This window comes from Cygnus olor, chromosome 1, assembly GCF_009769625.2.
Source record: "Cygnus olor isolate bCygOlo1 chromosome 1, bCygOlo1.pri.v2, whole genome shotgun sequence".
NCBI lineage: Eukaryota > Metazoa > Chordata > Aves > Anseriformes > Anatidae > Cygnus > Cygnus olor.
This window is the reverse complement of record NC_049169.1, coordinates 47,791,571-47,814,940: the sequence shown is the minus strand read 5'-3', so window position 1 is coordinate 47,814,940 and position 23,370 is coordinate 47,791,571. Positions and strand designations below refer to the sequence as shown.

General features: G+C 36.7%; 1 protein-coding gene across 19 annotated transcripts in view; it reads right to left on the bottom strand.

Moving 5' to 3' along the window:
- Nucleotides 1-23,370, bottom strand: part of NR2C1 (nuclear receptor subfamily 2 group C member 1) — a 51,455-nt gene that overhangs the window by 5,406 nt on the left and 22,679 nt on the right. For 9 of the 19 annotated variants that reach the window (XM_040557082.1, XM_040557182.1, XM_040557091.1 and 6 more), the window contains 10 exons: nt 21,301-21,408; nt 15,871-16,101; nt 12,614-12,695; nt 10,104-10,283; nt 7,570-7,717; nt 7,397-7,487; nt 5,770-5,954; nt 2,872-2,919; nt 2,166-2,328; nt 1,019-1,140 (listed from right to left, as the gene is read on the bottom strand). In XM_040557082.1, coding sequence (XP_040413016.1) covers nt 1,019-1,140; nt 2,166-2,328; nt 2,872-2,919; nt 5,770-5,954; nt 7,397-7,487; nt 7,570-7,717; nt 10,104-10,283; nt 12,614-12,695; nt 15,871-16,101; nt 21,301-21,408 — 1,358 coding nt within the window. Of the gene's footprint in view, nt 1-1,018; nt 1,141-2,165; nt 2,329-2,871; nt 2,920-5,769; nt 5,955-7,396; nt 7,488-7,569; nt 7,718-10,103; nt 10,284-12,613; nt 12,696-15,870; nt 16,102-20,010; nt 20,069-21,300; nt 21,409-22,711; nt 22,768-23,370 lie in introns of those variants that run through there. The other 10 variants (XM_040557146.1, XM_040557139.1, XM_040557155.1 and 7 more) reach the window with 6 other exon arrangements.

The following is a 23,370-nucleotide window of genomic DNA, read 5'->3' as shown; positions in this document are numbered from 1 at the left end:
TTTTCCCTCCTTGCTATTGTTTACTTTTACAAAATGTTACTTTTTCCTTCTTCAAAACACAGGCTTTAATTACACACAGTGCAATGTCTTAAACAATGTAGAGTAATTCAGCTTAAACATTTGAGTAAACACAGATCATCAACGCTTGTGACAAGAAAGGAGACAATCCCTCACTATAAACAGGAATTCTCTTTGCTACTACTATTCTGATACTGAATTACAGGAAAAAAACACTAGATGAGGAATAAACATGATTTTACACTCCTTTTGTATCACTGATGATAGATTTGTATCATATTTTAACACAGCTGATTTATTTGATTTGTCTTCACAATCTTGATTTCTGATAGTAACATACATCACTTTTCCCAGTGTCGTTTTGAGTTGTTTTCTCATGATGATCAGCAATGTACTACTACATTTAGCTTGAGAATGTTAAGCAATACACTGAATTTTGCTGGAAAAACAGGATGTTACACAAACTTTACAGAGAATAATAAAAATTACTTTCTGGCTACTGCTTTTGTTTTTGGAAAATCCTCTACAACTCAACAAATTAATCCTAAAGCTTGCTGAACCTAGCTAAGCATGTTCTTCACATAGTTTACTGAAGGCAAAAATACTACTACCTCACTTATAAAGATAGCAGTATTTGAAGCTTCAGAAAGGGGCTTCTTTTTGGCAACTGCCTGATAAGCATCTTAAGTTTTGGAGGGAGCTATTCAAAAATGATAGCAAGTCCTATTTACTGAAAATTTATGCAAGAAGAGGCAGCGAGCAGGCATTTGATCATGATGAATCTACTACTTTTTTTCTTCGAAACCCAACCAAGTACTTGAACTGAACTGAAGCTGTGAGTAGTTTTGATTCAGCATATCTACCTTCATATTGAAGATTTATAGAACAGTTTTAATAAACTTGGTTTATATTTTTAAGTGTCCCTGAAGACTACAGTACAAATAATAAATTTAAAAGTGTGTATTCACAACATGAGCAAGTAGAGTAATTGAACACTTACCCTAAAGCTTGGAAACACGGAATGGAACGTGCCCAGTGCATGGACAAGAACAGCAACCTGGAAGCAGACTCGCAGATATAGTGAACATTAAGATATTCAGGCATAGGAGAAGGCATGGTGAGCTGCCAGAAAATAAAATAAATAAAAAAATAAATAAGTGCAAGTCAATTATTTTACTTTCTCCATATAAAATGTAATATGAAAAATAACTTCCAGGGTTTAAGAGAAGAATGCAACATTATTTTTAAATAAACGTGAGATAATCCTGAAATAAAATTGAATGACTGTTTTTTGGCTTACTAGCCACACTGTGTATATTCCACAGTGACTGCAAAGCAACAAAAATGATGAAAATTTTGAATCTTAGCTTAGATAAAGATTAATGTCTGGGAACCCTGGGGATGAAAAATCCCAAATAAAACTCAACTTTGGAGGCATTATGTAAAGAAGAGAAGTTTTAGAAGTACCACTGTAATTAGAATGATGTTGCTTACGCTTACATATAGATAAATATGTAACTTTCACCTGTGTATGTAAAGAAATTGGGAATTGACCCGAAATTCCTAATTATAGCGTATTAGTTTTATCCTCAGGTATCAACATTTTGTAATAAAATGGTTTGGCTAAGACAATTTAAAACAAAACTGACATTTACATTAGAGATATGTTTATTTTAGTAACCAAACTGTGTTGTTCAGAGAGGCAACATTTAATGCAAACTAAAAGATGAGCAAAATTTTTGATTTGTCCATGAATAACAATATGATGAAAAAAAAAAAGAGTAATTTTTACATGCTCATAAAAAGAGAAATGAAGTCAGAAAATATTTGCCTCTCTAAAAAAGCAACTATATGTTCCCTTAGCTGTTAAAGTTTTCCATGTAAATCCCTTTGCTCTGATCACCTACTATTTTTCAGGTAAAAAACAGTAAAACAAACAGTTCAAATAAACAACTGAGAGCTGTTAATTTTCCCAAGCAAACAGCTAACCAGTGAACAAAAGCAGTGCATTCATCGGAAATGAATGCTGATACCTGAATAATTACTCTTCAAAGAAATTCAAAAGAAAATGTAATCAGATCATTAATTACGTTGTACCACCAAACTAAAATGTTTATAAACAGCCAAAAATAAAGAGTATTAAGTACCCTGAATGCTACATGGGCATCACTGAGCAGTGGGCCCTCTATTTCAACGATATTCATGCTTGTTTCTCCCCCGATCAGCTGGACGCTGCCTTCAACGCTGTCAGAGTTCTGGCACGCTGCACTCTCTCCTGGATTTAATGCTTTTGCAAGGGTATCAAATGCCCTGTATGATCAAGAAAATATAAAACGAAAAAAAAAAATCATCTTAAGAGACCATTTCAATTTAGGAGGAATCTGCACATGTCTGAAACCTGTATTCAGATGTCTGTTTCAAATAACCAAAGAAAAAAAACCAAAGACTTGGAAAATAAAAGTCATCAACATGCTTTTCCTGCCACTATACAAAACAAAATCCCTGAAAACTCAAACTTACAGTGTCTCTGAAGCAAAAAAATTAGCAGCAGATCCTGTTCGCACTAGTTGCCAACAAATTCACAGTTTTGACATACTGATTGTGCTGCTGAATCACAGTTTGCCTTTCAAGATCTCTTTAGTGATGTTTACTGAGAGTGCTGGCATAAGCATTTTGAGCACATGATCATCAGGCTGCTGTTAAAACAACTTACTGCACGTGTAAATTTTACAGATTTTTGCTGCTAACAAGCACAAACAGAAGGAATAAGCTTCTATAAGCAATGAGTTGTGGTTAGTTTATTCAACTTAATTTGAGAAGACAGCTTCTAAATATGTAAGAGAAAGCACTCACATGCTTTCAATACCATCCTTAGTATCCCTTGAGGTGGGGCAGCGACTCCTGTGAAGACCAAGGCATGTGCACTAACATTACTGGGGAGATGCCAGGAGGAGCACAGATGTATTACTCTTTATTTTCCTGCTTGATAACACATCCATTGTGTGCACGAACACACCTGAGAACCAAAACTGATACATCTACAGTCACAAATATACAGGCTTGATTACTGCCTACAGACAGATGACATATCCTGAGAGCAGTATCATTTGTACAAAGTCACATGAAAAACTCACGCAGAGATCTGAAAACTTTACAGAAGATGATTTCGTGGACATGATTCTCGATTTGTACAGACGTGTTTACTGCCACAATATCTAAAATTACTGATTTAATGCCCAAGTCTGAAGTAGAACTCTGCCTACCTTTTCTTCCATACTCCTTTGCTACCTACATATATTAATACACTAAAAAAAACCACCCTAAGTGCATACTGTGTTTAGCATAACCATTTACAACCAAAAGAAACAACACAATAAACTAGCTGCTGACACTGCCTTAGGCTTCAGACGGTAAATTAGCTAGAACAGTTTTTGATCCTAGCCCAGGACCTAGCCTGCACACCTTTTTGTGTACACAGGAGGGTGACTGGGGAGTGCACAAGTGGACTACACAGATGTACCTGGGAAGTTTTCTGTCTCAAATATATGGAAAGCGAACAGATACAGAGTGCACTCATGGGCAAGCTCTGAAATTATATTGTCCTTCTCCTGCTAGCAAATCTGAGTTTCAGGTCCTGTGTGGCTCCCTCTTGGTTGCCTTAGGTATAATAAGGCAAAATCAGTAGCTCAATGGCAGCTGCTTAGGAAAATAGGATCTTTTCAGAGCTCTTGCACGTAGCAGGGACAGAAATGTAACCCAGGAACAAGATCTCCCCTTTCTCCAACAGGTAACGTTATATGCCTCTGCTACAACTCTGTTTTTATTCTAGCTTAGGTTACAGCATCCTTTTTACATAATGTTGGGCAGGTACCCTGCTAACCATGTCCTCCCATGGTACTTTGTTTCCAACTTATTCATGGATGTCTGCTTTCAAATAAATCTTCTGCCTTCTATATCATAAATTTGCAGAAGAAAGCCTGCAAAAGTAAGCAGAAGTTTTGCTTCTTAATGGCTGTACACTGTAGGTCCTTTTCATGTATTGTGTCTCAACATGAGCAATGGTTGCAAGTTAAAACACCAAGGAAAAGAGAATCCAGACCAGAGCTTGCCTTGAAGTTACAAAAACCAGCTCACAAAGTAAGAAAAAATGTATTATCAACATTAAATACATCATATTGATACCCTTTGTTAGAAACAACTTTGGTTCTCTTTTCGTCGAGCTCAGCCACTAACAGATATATAACAGGACTCCTGATTAGCTGTAAAATATGAACATAGATAATGAAGCCATTAGAGGACAAAGCATGTAACATTACAATATAAAAGCAGCGGAATACTAGCAACAAAGTTATACGCTAAACTTGTGTCAGCAAAATTGAAAGCTTAACTTCTGTAGCTGCAAGCAATGGAATATAATAAAATACATGAAAAACACTGATAGATAAAACCTGCTAATTGAAACCCCTTAAAATCATTTTCTTCGGTGAACACCTGTGTCCATACGATCAAGCTGGCACAGGGTCTGGCACGGAAATCAAAGATTTCAACAGAAATTTTAGTTTCTGTTTGAGTAACAACTTCCCTTTCACAGGAATATTTTCTCTGAAACTCCCTACTGGAGATCTGTTAGGTGACCTACTAGACACGAGTACACGTTAACCTGAGTCAGAGCTCTTTCAAGCTCGCTGGCTGAGAACTTGATGGATTTCTGTAGACGGATTTTAAAACTGAACAGAAACACTGAAGTTGGCAAAAGCAAGCATCTGAAAGTGCCAGGAAATAAACAAGTAACAGGTAATCACGCAACCTTATTACTGCATCTTATTGAACAGCCATATTACTGACTGATGTTTATCAGCATATTCAACAACACTCCTTACACTTCATGTTCTTTACCTAGGAGAACACAGCAAAGGTCACACTGACTTTCTAAGTAGTACATATGAAGAAAGAAGCAGAACAAATGCATTCTGCTTGCAATTATACTGAGTAGTAGAGTGGGGCAAAGGGGAAATCATGTATTTGAGTCAGTACAAACTACTTTACTATATACCAATCTTTTTTTCTTGATCAATTTACTCTACGTATGCATTTTCAAAACAACATATATAATATAGATGGGGTGTAAAGAAATATTGCTGGGACAATTGTCAGAAGCCTGCATGGAATGACAATCAAGGAAGAACATGATTCTGACTGAAGGAATAACTAAGTACTACACAGAATACCTCACATGTATGCTCACCAAAATGGCTCAGTTAAAACCAGTGCAGGACACAAGTTCGTAAGATATATAATGAATGCATTTGTACTGACAGTGAGCATTCTTTGAGTTCTCCCATCTAGAAAGAAAATGCTTTTCAAGCTTTTAAGGCAATTAGCAGCTATGGGCATTAAACTACTTACACGTATGTGATCGTTAAGAAACAGTTTTCCAGGATGATACAAAGTACTATGAATATAGTAGAAGATCTAACACACATTATTAAGGACAAACAAAAAAGTATGGAAATCAGCTGATTTACATTGAAATTAATTCCAAGAACAAATAACTGTATTTATTTCTCAAACCAAACTTATGATTTAATTTGGAATAATCTTACAAGCTTGATCTTCAACATGAGCTCATGCTCTTACTACTATTATTTTAGATGCAGATAAATTACTTACATTGTGATGACTTAATTAATGCTCTGAATGAACAGAGACATTCGTGAAAAGTATAATATTTTCAAGTGTAATGCGCCTTACCTTGTAACATCACTACTAGCTTGTTCTTCTTGCTGGAGTTCAGATAATGACGCATCTCCATTACTTAAACTCTCAATCATAGATAGCTCTGTACTGCTTTGTGACATGTCTTTGGATTTACCGAGGTTTGCTAGTGATGTCACCACATTTGCCAGTGTACTTAAATCTCCCTGACAGGCTTCAACCTAAGGGAATATGATAGCTTTTAATTCTTTCATATTGGCAGCACATAACTTGTAATATAAGAATCTAACTTCCACACTAATGAACTGAGCTTGTGAATAGACCTGTAAGAAGATTATTGTATTCATTAAATGTGTAATCATAATGTAGTAATTAGACCCTGCACTGCTTCTAAAATATGAAATATTTGGACATTTACTTTTACAAGTAATAGCTATCTATTTCTTTCAGAAAGAATGCTACAGATGGCAAGGAAGTGCAGGCAGAAATTTCAGCATATCCACTCACTGGTCAGTAACTGGGACTGTAAGGCTGAACTAGATTGCATTTTTATCTTCCCTCCTTCCCTCCTTCCTTCCTTCCCTCCTCCCTTCCTTCCCTCCTTCCTTCCTTCCTTCCTTCCTCCCTGCCTCCCTGCCTCCCTCCCTCCCTCCCTCCCTTCCTCCCTTCCCTCCTCATGTAAACAATATCATACTAATAGGAGAATGTTTGAAGAGGAGGAACACACAAAAAGTCACCTTCAAGCAAGCAGGAAAATAACTCTGCTGCAGCCTTTTTGTTATAACTTTATTTAATTGCAAGGGAACAAGCTGTTTCAGTAGTGACCAGTACTTCAAGTAGGCAGTTAAGCCATGTTTCCCACCCTACTCCACAATAAATAAATAAATAAATAATACGGAAAATGCACGTTTACAGGCAAGTAAGCTGCTACTAAAACCAGCACGCTACGTGTCATTTAACTCACTTAGTCATAGAGACAGTGCCAGAAAAATGAAATGGAAGAAACAACATTTGATGGGGCCTTTTGCAGACAGAGTGAGGAAAAATGCACATAAACAGTGTGAGGTAATTTAATATCAGCTAGAAAAATACAGAAGCTTCCTACTGTGCATGTGTAGGGACATTATCACATCAGTTTAGTGGATTGGTATGTGTAACAAAACGGAAACAAATGAAAACCAGCTCAGAAATATATCAGAAACAAAAACTGTTGCTCAGACAGCTCTTATTAGCTTTGAAAAAATATTAGCAATAAAGGGAAAAAAAAAAGAAAAACTAACAGTATTTTTGAAATGCACTGTAACAATGCCATAGCCATGTGAGGTTTTACAAACACCTCACTGTATTGGAAGAAAAGCAATCTTGAAGTGTCAGGATTACCACAAAGTAAAATAAGGTGGCCCTTAAGGCTCTCCAGAAATGGGGGAGGAAGGCATTTGCTTTGCAGAGTTTTTAGCATTTTTACTACGCAGGGCTAGAAGCATTCTTTTGAAGAGAAGGCATCTACAGCACTGGGCAATATTGTAAATGAATGTTTTAAACATGAATTTATTAAAACAAAGGTACAACCAAACAGAACAACCTTCCATCCCTACATACACCATTATAGCAAACAAAAAGTATATGAATCAGCACTTAGCATAGCAGTCATATCATCACATACCTTATCTGGAGTCATCAAAACAGTAGGCTCGCTTTTTATCCCAGACTGATGAATGTTAACAAACATTCCTGATTCCAGCAGACCTGTCGACCTGACACAAAACAGCACGCATTTTAATTTTGGGGTGATTTCCTGAAACAGAGACAGCTGCTTTTGGAGTAGAATTTACACACCTTGCTGTTTCATTGTCTGTTACAAAAGTTGGAGTTGCAGCTAATGGACTGCGAAGATCTTTCCGAATGTAGATCTTTTCTGTAGAAGCTGCACAGTTTGAAGACTTTTCTCTTGACACTTCAATAGGTTTCCTCTCACATTGCACAGCTAATAAAACAGTATGAAACTATTATGTTACATCACAAATTACAGTCTAAGAAATAATCCTTTTTTTCTTTACTTACTCTTCAATTTTAATAACAATTCTGAGTATGTACAGAGATCATAACTTAAAATATATACATAACCAGTAAACTAATATCTCGAGTAAAAAACAACAAACGCACTTGATTTGTTCTTAATGAAATGATGTAGTAGTCAAAGTCTGAGATCAAACATATACAAACTGAAAAATTTTTCAAGTTACCGTTAAGACAGAAATCCCCTTATACCTTATGTTCAATTTGGGTCTTTAAGGGGAGGTTTACTGCTTCTGTCTCTCAATTTCACTAGCCATGCTCTCAGTTCATTTTTAAAGGACAGCAGGTCATTGAACCACATGACTTTGTACACTTAAGGAAGCCTCCCAAGTTAGGAGCTTATAAAATAGAGGGGGAAAGGGACATTCGCAAAGTCCAATTCAGACCATTCAAGATCTGGGTGAGACCTTGACCCAAAATCAATTATGTAATAAAACAAACAAATTTTTAATTTGAATAGCTCAGTGAAATTAGGTGGAATGAATCTGTGCTTTAGCCTATAGAAACATCACCTTGTCTTGGATGAACTAGAGAATATTAAAGTGAAATTTAAAGTATAATACCCCATGGTGAATTCTCCAGCTCTCAGGAATAAAGCTGAGGGAAAACTTGTAAAATCAAACTGTAAACTCAGTAAAAGGAAAACCAAATTTCTGGAAAAATAACAAACTAATACAATGTTGTTACTGTAAAATTTAATTAATAAAAGGTATTTTCAAAGAGGCAATTTATTTTTTAGAAAGGATTTTTTCTTCTACAAATTTTAAAATGGTACAAGTAATTTTATAGAATGAATTAAGATCCTGGAAAAATTATAAACCTGGTCTGTACATAATTTAAAATATGCATCAATTCACCAACCTGATAAGCACTGGCTACTGACTAGCAAAGCCTCTTTAGCATTGTATTGCACATAGAAATAGTTTAAGCCTATAGAGAGAACCCTGAATGTTGATTATTTTTTAAAACAAAGACAAAAAAAAAAACAACTTTCTTCAGTTATGCTGTTTTGGAAAATGTATAAAGAAAAAAAATTTTTAAACTTTCAAGTTAGTAGTAGACTATGTTACTATTTCAATTTTTATAGTGATAATTATCACAAAAACAACCATCACAGTATCATCATGTATTTACAATGCCATTAAACCTACCCTGTAATACGTGAATGGTGCTTTGGAAGGGTGGGCAAAAGTCTTGCTCTTCCTTTGCTAACCCTGTACTCCCTAGCTGGATCCGAGTTTGCTGAAAAAGGGCCAAGACTTCTTCAAGGGACAAATAACCACACTGAGGAAGCTACAGCACCAGACAGTACTGAGTTTTCTTTCCTCTCCCCATTCTTAGGCGAGACCTAGGACGTCATGTCCTAGAACAATCCTCTCCTCCACACAGTCTTCCCCCAGGACCCAGAGTTCCCTTTTGTGCCTTCTGACCCCCAGCCCTAGCTATTTTGTTCTGCTTGAGGACTCTGTGGAGGGACAAAGTCCTGCCAGCTGAACTCGAGTGTAACGGGGAGATACACTTCATGCCCTCAGCTTTGCCTCCCCTTCTGAATTCATTTCCCCTGTGCTGGAAAAACATTACTGGCTTCTGCTGGCAGATGAGGGGCTGTAAGGTGGACAACGTCCACAGAGGTTCAAAAGGGTCAGCAAAATACAGGCGGATAGCACAGAGCAGAGCACAGGACTAATACCATGAGTATAGCAGCAGCGTGGCAGTATTTGCACTGAAGTATTCTTGTATTGCTTTACTTTTGGCATATTTAGTATTCTGATACTACGGTGGTGTTAAGGTATCATTATGTCCAATGTAAGGGAACCTAAAAAGTAACTTGAAATCTGTAGGAACTGGTAAGAACTGCACTCTAGATCACTATGGATCTCTGCCTTGTGAATAACTGTCTCTGCAGAGCTTTGCCAGCGACCCAAGTTGTGGCAAAAGTGACAAGAAGGTAGAGGGATTTAAGAAGTTCAGTAACTTAAAATACACACAGAAAAATTGAATTGCATGTGCAAAAAAACATGCAGACATGCTTGACATTTGCAGCCGAGGAGCAACAAGTCATTCTCTTTTACCTCATGCAATGGGTTTATTAAGTTTGTCAAGCAATAAATATGCTTGAAGCATTTCAGACTTCTGATCACACCAAACTTGCATAATTCTTTGAAGGAAAAAGATATGATATAAAAATGTAAAACTGAGATAACAATCTGCTGTAATATTATAAAGTATATATTTTGTAGCACAAACTTTAACACAGTTGCCAGCTAAAATGATTTACACTTATTCAGACTTACAATCTTGTTTCATTCCAAATGCTATGCATCTCTGCAGCCTACAGTACTGACATCGATTCCGGTGGTGTTTGTTGATAACACAGTCTTTTGTTCCTCGACATGAATAAACCAAATTCTTGCGTATACTCCTTTTAAAGAATCCTTTACATCCCTCACAAGTTACCGCTCCATAGTGACGCCCTATTTACAAAACAACAGAAATCATGACATTAGTTTTACACTGTAATACCTCTTCTTTGCAGTTTTTCTTTACTCTTATTTTTCCCCATAGGTTACAGATCTTAAAATATATCATGTGGCTATAGAACAGCACAAAAATGTAATCAAAACACATTTCTGGTTTACAGCACTTCAACAGGATACATTTTTCAAACAGGCAATTAACCAAGAGCTTATTAATTTCTTGCTGAATCTGTTGACAGCGATGTTAAAAAAGCTAAGAAAACAGGTTATCAAGAACGCAGAAGAAACTCTTAAGTTACAAATCCTTTAGCAACATTTAAAATAAAAATAATAATAATAATTGACTTGTAGTGAGTCAAATCCTGTTATTGCTGATTACAAATTCAGCTGTAGAAATTCTATGCATTGTATCTAATGGAAACACGGAAACTGCAAATATCACATTTGTCAGCAGTACGTATGGCTTCAAAGCTCTACTTTCACCTTTCTTTTTCCTAACAGAATAATGCTACTTCATTAGTTCTTTCAGTAAAAATCTTAAATGAGAACTAAACTAAAATAGAACAGATTTTTAAAAATCTGTTCTGTGAAACTTCTAATACTAACATATAAAAATTGCTTGGATGTACTACAGAAAAAAGTTTAATTATTTTTTCTGAAGTAAATTGTTTTGATTCTTCTATAGCACAAATTAAAAATATTACTAAAAAGTACTACCTCTGATTAAGCTATACTTGGCAATTCCAACCTGTGATGAAAAAATAATTAAACCCAAGATCACTGACAAACACTCAACATACATATTGCAGAGACACCAAGGCTCCTCTTTGAACTAAGTAGGGCATATTACAGAAATAAATCTCAAATATGAACTAATTGAAGGGAAAATATATTTTTAGATTCTTTCCTCATTCTTCTCAAACTCTTTTTAGATACATCAATCTTGTCTGCCTGAAATTTCTAGAAATTCTGATTTCTAGGTTTTCTAGAGTCCATTATCACAACCATGTTACCACACTACCAAATGTGAAATTTACAGAGCATCGTACATATTAAGTATCACTAAGTATAACATTTTAATAGCAGCTGGGCTTATGAATACTTAATCCAGCAAAGCACTCGGGCTGCTTCTTCACCTGCTCTTTGATGCAGCTTCTTGCACTTCAGTTTGGAGGTGTCTGCAAAGCAGCTGGCACACCACTTCTTGCTAGATGGGAGGCTCCCCAGCACCTACAGCTGCACAGGGAAATATGGCACTGTCCCCACATTCACTACCAGGGCTCAGTATCCATGGGCAGGCCGGGATGAACAGCACCTGGGATCACCAGCCTCTCAAGGTATGCTCCAGTCCTCCACTGGGGACCCAAAGTTGTCCTCCCGGTTGGAGCAGACCAACTAGATCACCTTACGCTTGTTTGGCATAAATTTCCTTTGATGTGGGTGAAATCTGACATATATTTAGAGTTCTAGGAACTATAATTCTTATGCTAAATTTGGCTGCAGTAGCAATGTTAGGTGATTTCATTTTCTAGGCAGTTTGCTCTACATCCTACTACCTTTCATGATGAAATCCTAATGTTAACTACTTCCCTCCCCTGCCCTGCACTTTCATACACTCTATTTCTATCATTTTCAAAAAGGAGTATTTAATTGCAATTCCCATATTTTGATGTTATTGGAGATCCATCACACAGATTTCAATCAGACAAACCACAAGAATCTTCTGAAGGAGCAATCATTTCCCTACTTAGTCTAATTTTAGCTAACTAACTATACTGTTCTTAAGTTTATTTTTAACTGGAACTATACTGCATTTGTACAGTTTTAATCATGGTTCTTCAAATAACTAACTGTCCCACATAAACCTAAGGTCAGCAGGTTTTTTTTTCAGATACCTACAGTGTCTTCCTTACCTACTAATTTCATATTTTCAATAACAAACAGCTTTCTCATCTATTTTAAGAGAATTTGCCAATAACATAGTTCACTGCATGACCTTCTTTTAAGAAAAAAATCTTAAGAGCAAGTCACTTAAGTTATTCTATCAGCCAATTTTCATAATCGAAATTAAAATGCGTTAGTCTAAGAAAGAAGGGCAAAAATTATCTGGTAGGAAACATATTCAATTTCTGATGTAAAACAGCAATAAACAAGTTCCGCCCACAGAACCTAGAGTAATATTTAGTGTAACTCTCTGCTATGAAAAAGAGCGTATGTTTCCTGTTTGTGTATTATATATATCTATATATATTCCAAGTGTTACATAGCTTAAGAAGAATTTTAAACTGCTTTTATAAAATTGTACTACCTTAAAAAAAGTTAAATACCTGATGCCTTGTCTCCACATACAACACACAGATCAAACACTTTATTTAGGGCCTGTTCATTGGGAGAGTTGTCTGTTAAAATCTGGAAAAAAATAGGAAATAATTTCATTTTTCTTTTTCTTACCATCAAGAAAGATTAAAATAAATCTCATGCTTGTGGATTTCCTCTAAGATAAGGGACTAAATCTACGAAGTATGAAGTTTTCTTGAGTACATTTTACAGTCCTCACAGACAAAAAGGAGCTGAGCTACCTGCCATGCCACTGAGCTCCTAATCAGGATGCAATGAAAGTTTTACTTGTAATACTTCCAGTGAGATTTCAAGATTTCATTTTATCTAAGTATTACCTCTGCAGAATAGACTGACGTTTTGAAAAACATTTATCATCTGCATACTCATTTTGTTGAATACATACCTTTTGCTGAATTTTGGATTTACAGTCTAATGACTTGATCATAGTACAAAAGAGGTAAAAGCATTAAACAGAAGAAAAAAAAGCCTTGAAAGGGCTATTATTTCTACATTCGTAATTGTTGATTCATTTTTTGCAATACACATTTTTAACAATAAAATGGAGGACCAACAGAAAACATATTCTGAACAGTATCATTAATTATCAAGTGATATATAGTTTGGCTTTCAGTAAGTTTGACATTATTTCTGCATTCGTGTCTTGTCTTATTAATTTATTTCTGGAACCTGTAAAGTTTCGTTAAGCACATGTTAGAACCACAGCACTACAATGCAGGCACTACAGCCTTCTATTTGATCTTTAAGAACTCTAACCCACTAAGATAAATGACATACATTAAAATAAATAAACAAAGAAAGAAAGAACCCAAAGGATCATGTAAGTAACAACCAAACACCATCTTGACAATAATGTAAAGAAGAAAAGAGAAAATTATTCTTCCCACTAAAAAGTGATATAATTTAGAAGTTTTACAAGTTTCTGACTTCTGCAGTGTCTTAACAGGAATTCAGACACTCTCATTCTTGTTTTGCATATTCAAAAAAGGACCTTTGATAAGAAGAAAGATAGATAAGAAGAAAGTACCCTATCTTCTACAGAGAAAATTTAAAAATCACATTTTTCAAAGTTTGGAAACTAGTACAGACTTACATATGGGAATGTTTAAGAAGTCTATTTCTTTCTAGTCAGTCTCTGTTAATAGCACTGTCTCAGAGACTTGCCTATTAAGTTTTCTTTTAATATAGCATCTTTTTAAGAAAAATAATCTTGACGGGTTAAAAGAATGTTAACTTTTCATTCCTTCCTAATTTCCATCATCACCATTATGCATATTCATGACACGATATAAAATATATACAAAGAAATTTTAAGTCCTTCCATAGATGAAACCTGCACCGAAACTGGAAGTTCCACATAAGGAAGGACGACAGAATTTGGCCCAGGAGGAGATTAAAATCCCAGACTCAGAGAACTCATCAACTGACCTTGAATATGTAGAATAAAAATTGATTATTAGAATGAAGAAGAGCCACTGAAGGTGAAGCAGACGATGGGAGAAAGGGTTTTGCAAAATGTGTCAACATAAAAATAAGATGTAATAAAGGAGAGATTTTCTGTGCAGCAAATGAACAGGCATTTCAAGTGAAGGCTACAGAAGAATGACAGAAAAGACAAAACTGCAGATGAAAGATCATTTAGGAGAGAAAACATGAAAGAGGCCAAAGAATATGAAGTTAAACAACAAATGAATAGTACTCTGTATTTCACCGACTTTCAGTGGAGAACAAAAACAATCTCTGCCACTACATACTTGCTGACAATAGAACAATCTAACTCAAGTAAGAGAGTATTTTGTTGCCTCTCAAACTCAGCTACATTGCCCAAACTGCCTAAGCACAAATAGAGCTTTTAATTTTCTGTCCAGACTTCCCCTATGCCCGAATCTTGTTCTTTAAACCAGTGTGGCACACTTTTCATCTTTTAAACTGTCTTCTGAAAAAAAACTTTCTATTAGGATTACTTCAAATCCTATCCCACTGCTTTAGATGTCTGTTGAGGCCTACCTAAAATATGAAATGTATGATACCACCACACATGCTGAAATTCCTCTCAGTTGGATTGACTTTTGCTACTGCTTGCACATATGGGTAGTAAATCAGAGGAATGGCCTGGCTCCTAGAAAAGCAGAAACTAAAAAGATCAGGAGTCTTCATTTGGGAAAACAGATTACTTGAAGAAGGATATGATAGTGATTTGTAAAAAAAAAAAAAAAAAAAGAATCAATTTTTACTATTTTTACTATATAGCTTTTACTGCCATAGGTTATTATACTGACCAAAACATAAATGGTCTATCACAAATCACAAGAAAGGCCTGTTTCTGGCCATTTTTTAGGTGTAAGATACTGGACTAAGTGGACTGTAGCTATCCTAATGTTGCCTGGACTGCCACACTGGTGTAATTTAATAGGAGAATAAATGTACACGGGTAAATCAACACATGATAACTGTGGTTTAGCTGAAGTGCAGTAATCTCCTCCTTCATGTAGAAGGATCTTGTATCTCCCAGGTCTTCCGGGCATGTTCTTTGCACTCTTGGAATCAGTGCTATCACATGCTCATCTGTGGAGGATATGGGACAGAAGGCTTGGAAGTTGGAGCATAAGGACTAAGTGGCACATACAATGTGTGGTGCAGTATAGAGCACTGGGGACCGGTTTAGGGAGTAACAACCCTCACTACTAACAATCTCACATCATTTTGGGTTTTGTAAATGCAGAATCTTTAGTGCTACTTTCCCACCGCCATTCCTTACTAACAGTCTCTCCGAGAAATTGCCTTGGAGTACAATTCACACAGCTGTGAACAGTAGTTACAACAAGTGTATGAAAAGGAAAATAAGGAGAAGGAAATGTTAAGTTATGAGGACAAGGGAGAAAAGATTATTTTTTCAACAATATATGAAAACAGAGGGAGAATCAATGAAGTAGCAATAAAGAAGGACTGTTGGTACGTCTGGAAAGGACAATAAAAGTTACACTTTTCTTTCTAATCTCATGAGCCAGGATATAAATGGATATAAATTTTGAAAGCAGTAAGTTCACAAAAAATGTGTTCTTCATAATTTCTAAGTATCTACAATGAGTCCTAATGCAAGAAAAAGTATAGCATTAAAAAAAAAAAAGAACTTGAAAAAGGAGAACCCAGACAGACATACTTGGAAATAAAACATCTCTTCTCATCCCATTTGAACCAAAAGTATGAAATAAAGTGGATTATCTACCTGGATGTGTTGTGCAGATATATCAGGGGATGCAAAAAACAGTTGGTTGACACCTGCAGCATCTGGAGTTGCTAGGATTACTTTTCCTGGAGTGGAATCTTGTCTGGCAAGGATCACCTTGCTTGGGGTAGAGCCATCATGATTTGTTAAGATGAACTGCTTGCCTGCTGAGCTCTGATCAAGTGCTGTAACAATCTGAATCTTCTGGCCCGTCTGCTGATCTGTGACAATCTAATAATACATTTATCTCAAATTGTTATGGTAATGTAATCACCCTTGGGGCCCAATCTGGGCTCTCGAAGAAAACGGGAATTTTGCCTTTGACAACTGTGAAGTAGGATTGTCCTCCCCTCTGTCACACAAGAGTTAAGTAAACTCAGGCAAAACCTTGGATTTTCACTTTTTTTTAAACGCACTTGAGTCACCTTTGTGTTTGAAGTCAAAACCTGAATTCTCTCTTTTATTTTTTACAAATGGCCCATGCTTTTACAAAACTACCAAAACCCCCTGCCAATTCTAGCATCCAGAATTTGAGGTGTCTGTAACTTAGCCCTAGGGCCCGTAAGTTTCTGAGAAATCTTTAACTTTTGAATTTGCTGCACACCATGCAAAGTGCTTAGTACCTCCTGTATTTGTATGCTTAAAAAGAAACATCCTAAAACAACAACCATAGACTTCAAAGTGAAAAAAGAAAGCATCAAACAGCAAGAAAAGCAATAATATTTTCACACAACTGTACAAACATTTTATACTTCATTTTTTTGGTCTGTTTTTTACATGTATGTTCCTAAATAAAATAAGTTAAAATTCTGTTTTCTCTGCCTCTGCCTTTTATTTTTTTAAGGAAAAGAATGATTTTCATGTTTCATTACTTAAACAAAGTGAGACCTACAGGTTGTTTTTTCCATTTTTTTTCCTATTTTCAAGCACAAACACAGCAGACTTTTATTAAAAAGCCTTCCAGTAAACTCATTTTTTGCCAACTTTGTCAGAAGATTATAATTCTTGGAGAAAATAATCAAGACTCCATCTGTCTTCCACTATAACACTTCTAGTCACTTCTTGCCTTTCTTTCCAAAAGCTTATACCAAGAACTGCCTGGTTTATTCTAGAGATTAAGGACCACCATTATACAATGACTATTTCCTGCAAACTATTTTTGAATTACAGATCAATTAATTTTGCTGTTAACATTTCAGGCATCTAACTTTTCTTTTTTTTCTCTCTGCAAAGCACAATTAAGACCTATTTAGGCTAGAAGGCCAGGTAATTATAGAATATCAGAGGCTAAAAATACAAAGCAAACATCAACTACCATGAGATCGGGGGGCAGGGTAGGAAGATAGGACAAAAACCCCACAGAAGCTACCAAGACGATAAATACAGTATTTTCCATTCAGTTTTCTAAGATATCCACATACCCAGGACCACAAATGACTACAGCAGTCCTTTATTTCTTCTTTCAATTCCTTTATGATTCCTTAAAAGGCAAAACTTCCTTGCCATTTTACATCCCTTCTTCCCTTAACTTTCTCCTTAGATTCCATTTGTCTTCATTTTACAATCTTTATTTTTCTTGTGTCCTTTCTGGCTATTTCAAAGTAGCTGATGTTCCCTTCCCCTTCCCCTCTCCAAGCACCTCTGCTTCACTGGGATTAGAAGAAATCCAACGCACGTGATCCTCAACTGGGTGCATAAAGATACAAAAGCCAAACACAGAATATTTTGCTGTTTCTTGAATACCCAGACTTATTCTTTAACAGATACTAATCTAAAATCTGTGTCACTATCAAAACTTAAAAGTGCAACTGTATACATCAAAAGAAGGCATATACCTTATCAGGTTAGGTTTATATGACGTATAATATAAAGCTAATTCAAAACCTGACATTTTTCCAGTGACAATACAAAGTTGAGCTAAGGTTCGAATTATTTTTTGGATATGTATGCTAAATTATCTACTTATTATCATAGTCCAGACACTTATTTTTAAAAGGTAGGTATTTTCACTGCATGACATAGTGGGTACAACGTAGTGTTAATATCCATACAAAGCTATTCAATCTGCACAAATGTTCTCTGCAGCTCTCAAGCGTTTGACAACACACAGGCGTAACAGAAAGCAATTCAAACAATTAAGAGCATTCTGTCTGCAGCTAAATCCTTATGGGCAGAGAGCTGCAAAAGCTCCACCTAAATCTCAAAGGGACTTTGGAAGTGGAGCATTCCATCAAAGTATAACAACTTTATAACAACTTCCAGTACCGAAATATTGAGATAAGAGAAAATAATCAGAGGGAAAGAGAAAACCACTTATCTTCTCAAGAAAACACATCAGGGCTCAAAGACAACAAATTGTGTTTCTGAATAATCTGAAATTCAGTGTTGCCAAAGAGATCATGCTGTAAAGCAGGAATATATTAATTCAGGATTGTCGGCCTAAAAATGTATTTCTCCCATGTATTTAAGTGTCCTGATGATAACAGAGGATAGTATTTTCTTTCATTTCATTTATTGACTTGTCTGTTAACAAGTTTTGACTTTCATTTCATTATCATTTCAATAAATTAAATATCTCAATAATTCTCGGTTCCTCTTTTAGGAAAAAAAGGCACGTTTAAACATAAAAGGATGAGTCTACCTGCTGATTTTGAACAGAAATGTCATTTAACAATGTGACATTCAACTTTTATAGAAACTCTGCTGGCTTTAGGTGGCAGGGTTTTGGTAGTGTGGGGCTGCACGGGTGGCCTCTGTGAGCAGAGCCCAGCAGCTGCCCCATGTCACATAAGAACCAGCTTCAGGTGGCTCCAAAAGTGAACCACCAATGGCCAAAGCTGAGCCAGTGAGCCATGCTGGTTGCACCTCTGACAGCAGATTTAACAAAAGGGAAAAAATGCTGTGCTACAGCAGCTGAGAGAGAGAGGAGTGAGAAGCAGCCCTGCAGACCCCAAGGTCAGTGCAGCAGGAGGGCAGGAGGTGCTCCAGGCACGCAGCAGCAGTTCCCCTGCGGCCTGTGGAGAGGCCCCTGGTGGAGCAGGCTGTCCCCCTGCAGCCCATGGGTCCCACATGGAGCAGATCTCCACGCTGCAGCCCCCCCGTGGAGGAGCCCCCGGTGGAGCAGGTGGATGTGGCCTGCAGGAGGCTGCGGCCCATGGAGAGCCCCCGCAGGAGCAGGCCCCGGGCCGGAGCTGCAGCCCGTGGAGAGGAGCCCACGCAGGAGCAGGGGTCTGGGGGGAGCTGCCACCCGTGGGGGACCCGTGCTGGGGCAGTTTGCTCCTGGGGGATGGAGAGGAGCCCCCGCAGGATCAGTTCGGGAAGGACGGCATCCCATGGAAGGGACCCCACGTGGAGCAGGGCCAGAGAGTGACGAAGAAAGAGTGAAGGAGATGAAGCGTTAGGGACTGACCACAGCCCCTGCTCCCCTGCATTGTTTGGGGGGAGGAGGTAGAAGAGGGTGGATGAGTAGGAAGGTGTTTTTATTTGCTTTAGTTTCTTTCTGCTCTAGTCTGCCAGTGATAGGCAATAAATTACATTAAACTCCCTTATGTTGAGTCTGTTTTTCCTGTGATGGTAACTGGAGAGAGATCTCCCTGTCCTTATCTCAACCCATGAGCTTTTTTTCATCTTATTTTCTCCCCCTGTCCTTTTGAGGAGAGGGGAGTGAAAGCACAGTGTGGTAGTGCTGAACTGCCTACCGGCATGAAACCACCACAGAGACAAAATGTTAACTTTCCCTAAAAAGGGTGACTAGTGAAATATATTTTAAAGAACATTTTAAATTTAACATTTACAATTTTTAATCAGAATTTTGTATTTCAAGATTTCAGATAATTCTTTATGTGCACTTAATAATAACAAAACAAAGCAAAAAATATTAACTGAAATGATAAGCTGAAAATGAACCAATCTACTATATTTTTTGAACATTTCACTGAAATGTATTTGTTCATACAATCTATTTTATTTTTCCACTATAAATTCTTCTTTGTGGAAAGTTTTCATTACTAACTTCTATCCCATATCTAATTTCTTACTATTATTTATATTGCTGCCATGTTTGTAGATGCCTGTTGCAGGAAGGATGCCGTTCTGAGCGCTGTCTCAGACAAGAGACAACCACTATCTGAAAGCACTCACCATCCATTTTGAAGCAAGAATCGATGAGTGAGGTGAAAAAAGACAAGGGGCGAAGGACCTGGTACAGAAACAAGTGGTACTTCAGCTACCTGAGATGATGAAAAACTATATAAAGGTCATCGGAACAAAACTATCCCTAGAAATACAGTTCTTCTATGTTCTTCATATTTGCAGTGGCTACAGTCCTTATCTGAAATTAGTTCTCTCTTCCCCCCTATACCCCCTCCAAAGGAGTTTAGATGTCTGCCACCGGCTCTGAATCAACACAACTGTCTTGCTGTTCAAAGGCTTTTGGTCATATATGTTGTCCTACATTCAGACCCTGATACTGAAATTACATTAAATGGCTTCCCACTACAGCATACAGACATTGATGAAGAAAACAGGATAAAGAGACATGAGTTAACTGATTAATACAAATTAATTAAAATTACAGCTGTACAGAAAGCATAGAAAAGGAGTGGAGGTAGCTGAAAGAATAAAGATCTACCGCATAGATAAGGCTGACACCAGGACTAGAATACAGGCAGTGGTAAAACAAAACAAAAGATCATGTATGGGGGCACTAGTGAAGAATCTTGGAAGGTAGGACAAAGCTTGAATGCAATATGCTGAAACGGGAAAAAAACAGTGAAAAATACTGAAGAGTGAAGCAAAAGAAAAAAGCAACCAAGATTATACTAGCAGTTGGCTCACAAACTGGAGTGTTTTTGTGTGCAACAACGTGTCTGAGAATATTTTAAAAATTTCTGCTGTGGTTAATATTTTTCTCCAAGAGGAAATTTTAAAATAGAGCATTCACTTGAGTTGAAGATTATTACCTGGCTAGGCTATAAATTAGCTTACTGAGACGTATAACACTGGTTGAAATGGGCCAAACCCAGCATCCTTTAACACACTTCTCAGACTTGTATCAACAATATAATGCAGTATTTTCCCTCATCCCCGCTCCAACTTGTAGAAATGCTCCAACAATTTAGTTGAATTAACAAATCTCAAAAGTTTATAACAGTTTTTAAAGAGCAGTATCATTACAGTATTGGGGGGAAACCTTTATTCTATTCAGCAGTTATAATTTTTGTACATCTTAAAATTCTTTGGAGTAAAAACAAAAAAAAAGCATTGGAATAATGTTTTATTTCTATTTATATAAAAACAACCCCTAGCACCCAGGACTGAATATTTACATTCTAGCAAATAACATGAGGCAAATGAAAAAGAACAATACATGAAAATTGGTGGAAATAAATAGCTCATCACTGCTTTTAAAATATATTGGATGAAGCATACCTGTATACGCTGTGGTAAAGAGAGGCCTGAATCTGAAGGTACGATCTGTATTCGTTGTGCTGTCCCATCCATTAGTGTTTGTGTAACAGCTCCTTGGGAATGGGTAATCTAGAAAGAATAAACAAATGTAATGGATTGACAATGGATATATTACCTTAAGGACTGATATACCAATTCAATGGATGAACTCCTGTAAAGTTTTACCAAGTTCTGACTTCTCTACACAAGGCTATGAAAAGTGTGACATACTTCCTATATAAGGAATTCAAATGCTTGCAAACTAATTTAATAGCTTAATTTTGCTAGTTAGAAAATTCTATTCATGACATGTCATGAATGTTTTAAAGCTATTTTAAAATACCTTCACTTAGAAATTTAGAAACACTAAGTAAAACCATCAGTTGTTGGCAAATCCACTTCAGTCAATTAGACTATTTTCTGAATTATTACTACTGATGTTCATGTTCATAAACTAAACATGATACCTTTCATTATAGTTGTGTTACATTTAAACTAACATTATTTTTACCTTAATGGCTTACATAAAGTGACAAAAGAATTTTTGGTGTGGAAACACAGCAATTGGCCTTTTTTGTTCTGCTGAGCCTCAAAGAAGTAAAACCAAAACCAAAGAACTCTCTACCAGGGAACTACCAAGAATCTTAGAGCAGATCAATGAAATGGACAAATTCAGCAAGCATTGTATCTGAAAACAAATTTAAGCCTCTGCTCTCAGATAGTTTGTGGAAGTGCTTTAAAAATTATCACTATTTAAAAAAAATTTCACATACTATCGCCAAACGTATATAGGTATTATTCACTCAATTATTTGTTCACAAAAAATGAGAAGTACAGCTGCTAAGTACAGAGGCTTGGTCCAAAATGCAGGACTTTTTGTAGTACAAAGGACATTTGTCTTCACAGTGTTTAGATACCTTCAGACTAAATTTTTTGTCTTACATTCCCCAGGAACTTCCCAAACATTTTGCAGCATAACTATTTATACAGATCAAAAAATGTTTCATCCTGCAATTCCTGTACTAATAATAATTCCTAGCTTCTACACCATTTAAAAATGCTACTATTCAACTGTGTCTTTTTCCCAAGAATTAAATTAAGTAATATATACTTCTACGTGCCATAAAGATACTGTTTCATGACTGGTTGAGAGCTTTTTTCTTCCTCCTGGATCCGCTTCCTGACTTTGCAATCACACCACCATGTAAGTGGTAACGCCAGCACAAGAAAGGCAAGAAGACACAGCTGGAGGTGAGCGAGAGAAGGAGGAAGGAGTGCTAGGCAAGACTTTCCCTTACAGCAGAAATACAAACTCCAATCAACCTAAACTGCTTTTGAAACTTCACCCCAAACTGCATTACTTTTGGCACCAGTCTCAGCTCTTATAACCTACTTGATTCTGTCCCTTCAGCTTGGTAGGTAAACCTGGTTGTTTAGTCATCCAGTGATCTGGAACAGGATATTGATGCAGGTCAAAAAATAGTCCAGCAAAAGAGAAACATTGGCTGTTCTTAGCATAGATCAAACCTTCAATCCAGATTTCCACAATGCTCAGAAGCAAATGCATCAGAGTAAATGAGACAGCAGGATTAAGCTGCTGGGGGGTGGGGGGGGAGGCGACATGATGACTACTAAAGCTGCCTGCACCATCAAAAGAAATCGTTGTCAAACCAAGACATTTGGAACACTGCTTTCTAAAAATACTGGATTTTTCAAGAATGTGAACAGTTTCAGTAGTTAAACGATTCATTCACTTTGCTTAAGTAAAGGAGAAAGAAGTGTCCACTATACATCAAGAGCTTGAAAGAGGTACTTTCACGCACAAAAATTCTGCAATACTCTGTCAAATGACATGCACGATGGGTGACTTACAGGCAATCAGATTTTTATGTGAACTTGTATTAACTACACAAAATAAGCTATGTATTCCAGGACTGCTTTGCAGTTACAGTGTCGCAATCTACATGTGGTATAAAGTAAAACTGCTCATCATCCCCACAAAATATTGTCAGCTTGACAGTTTTGCTTCTATACAGAATAAAGGTTTTTATT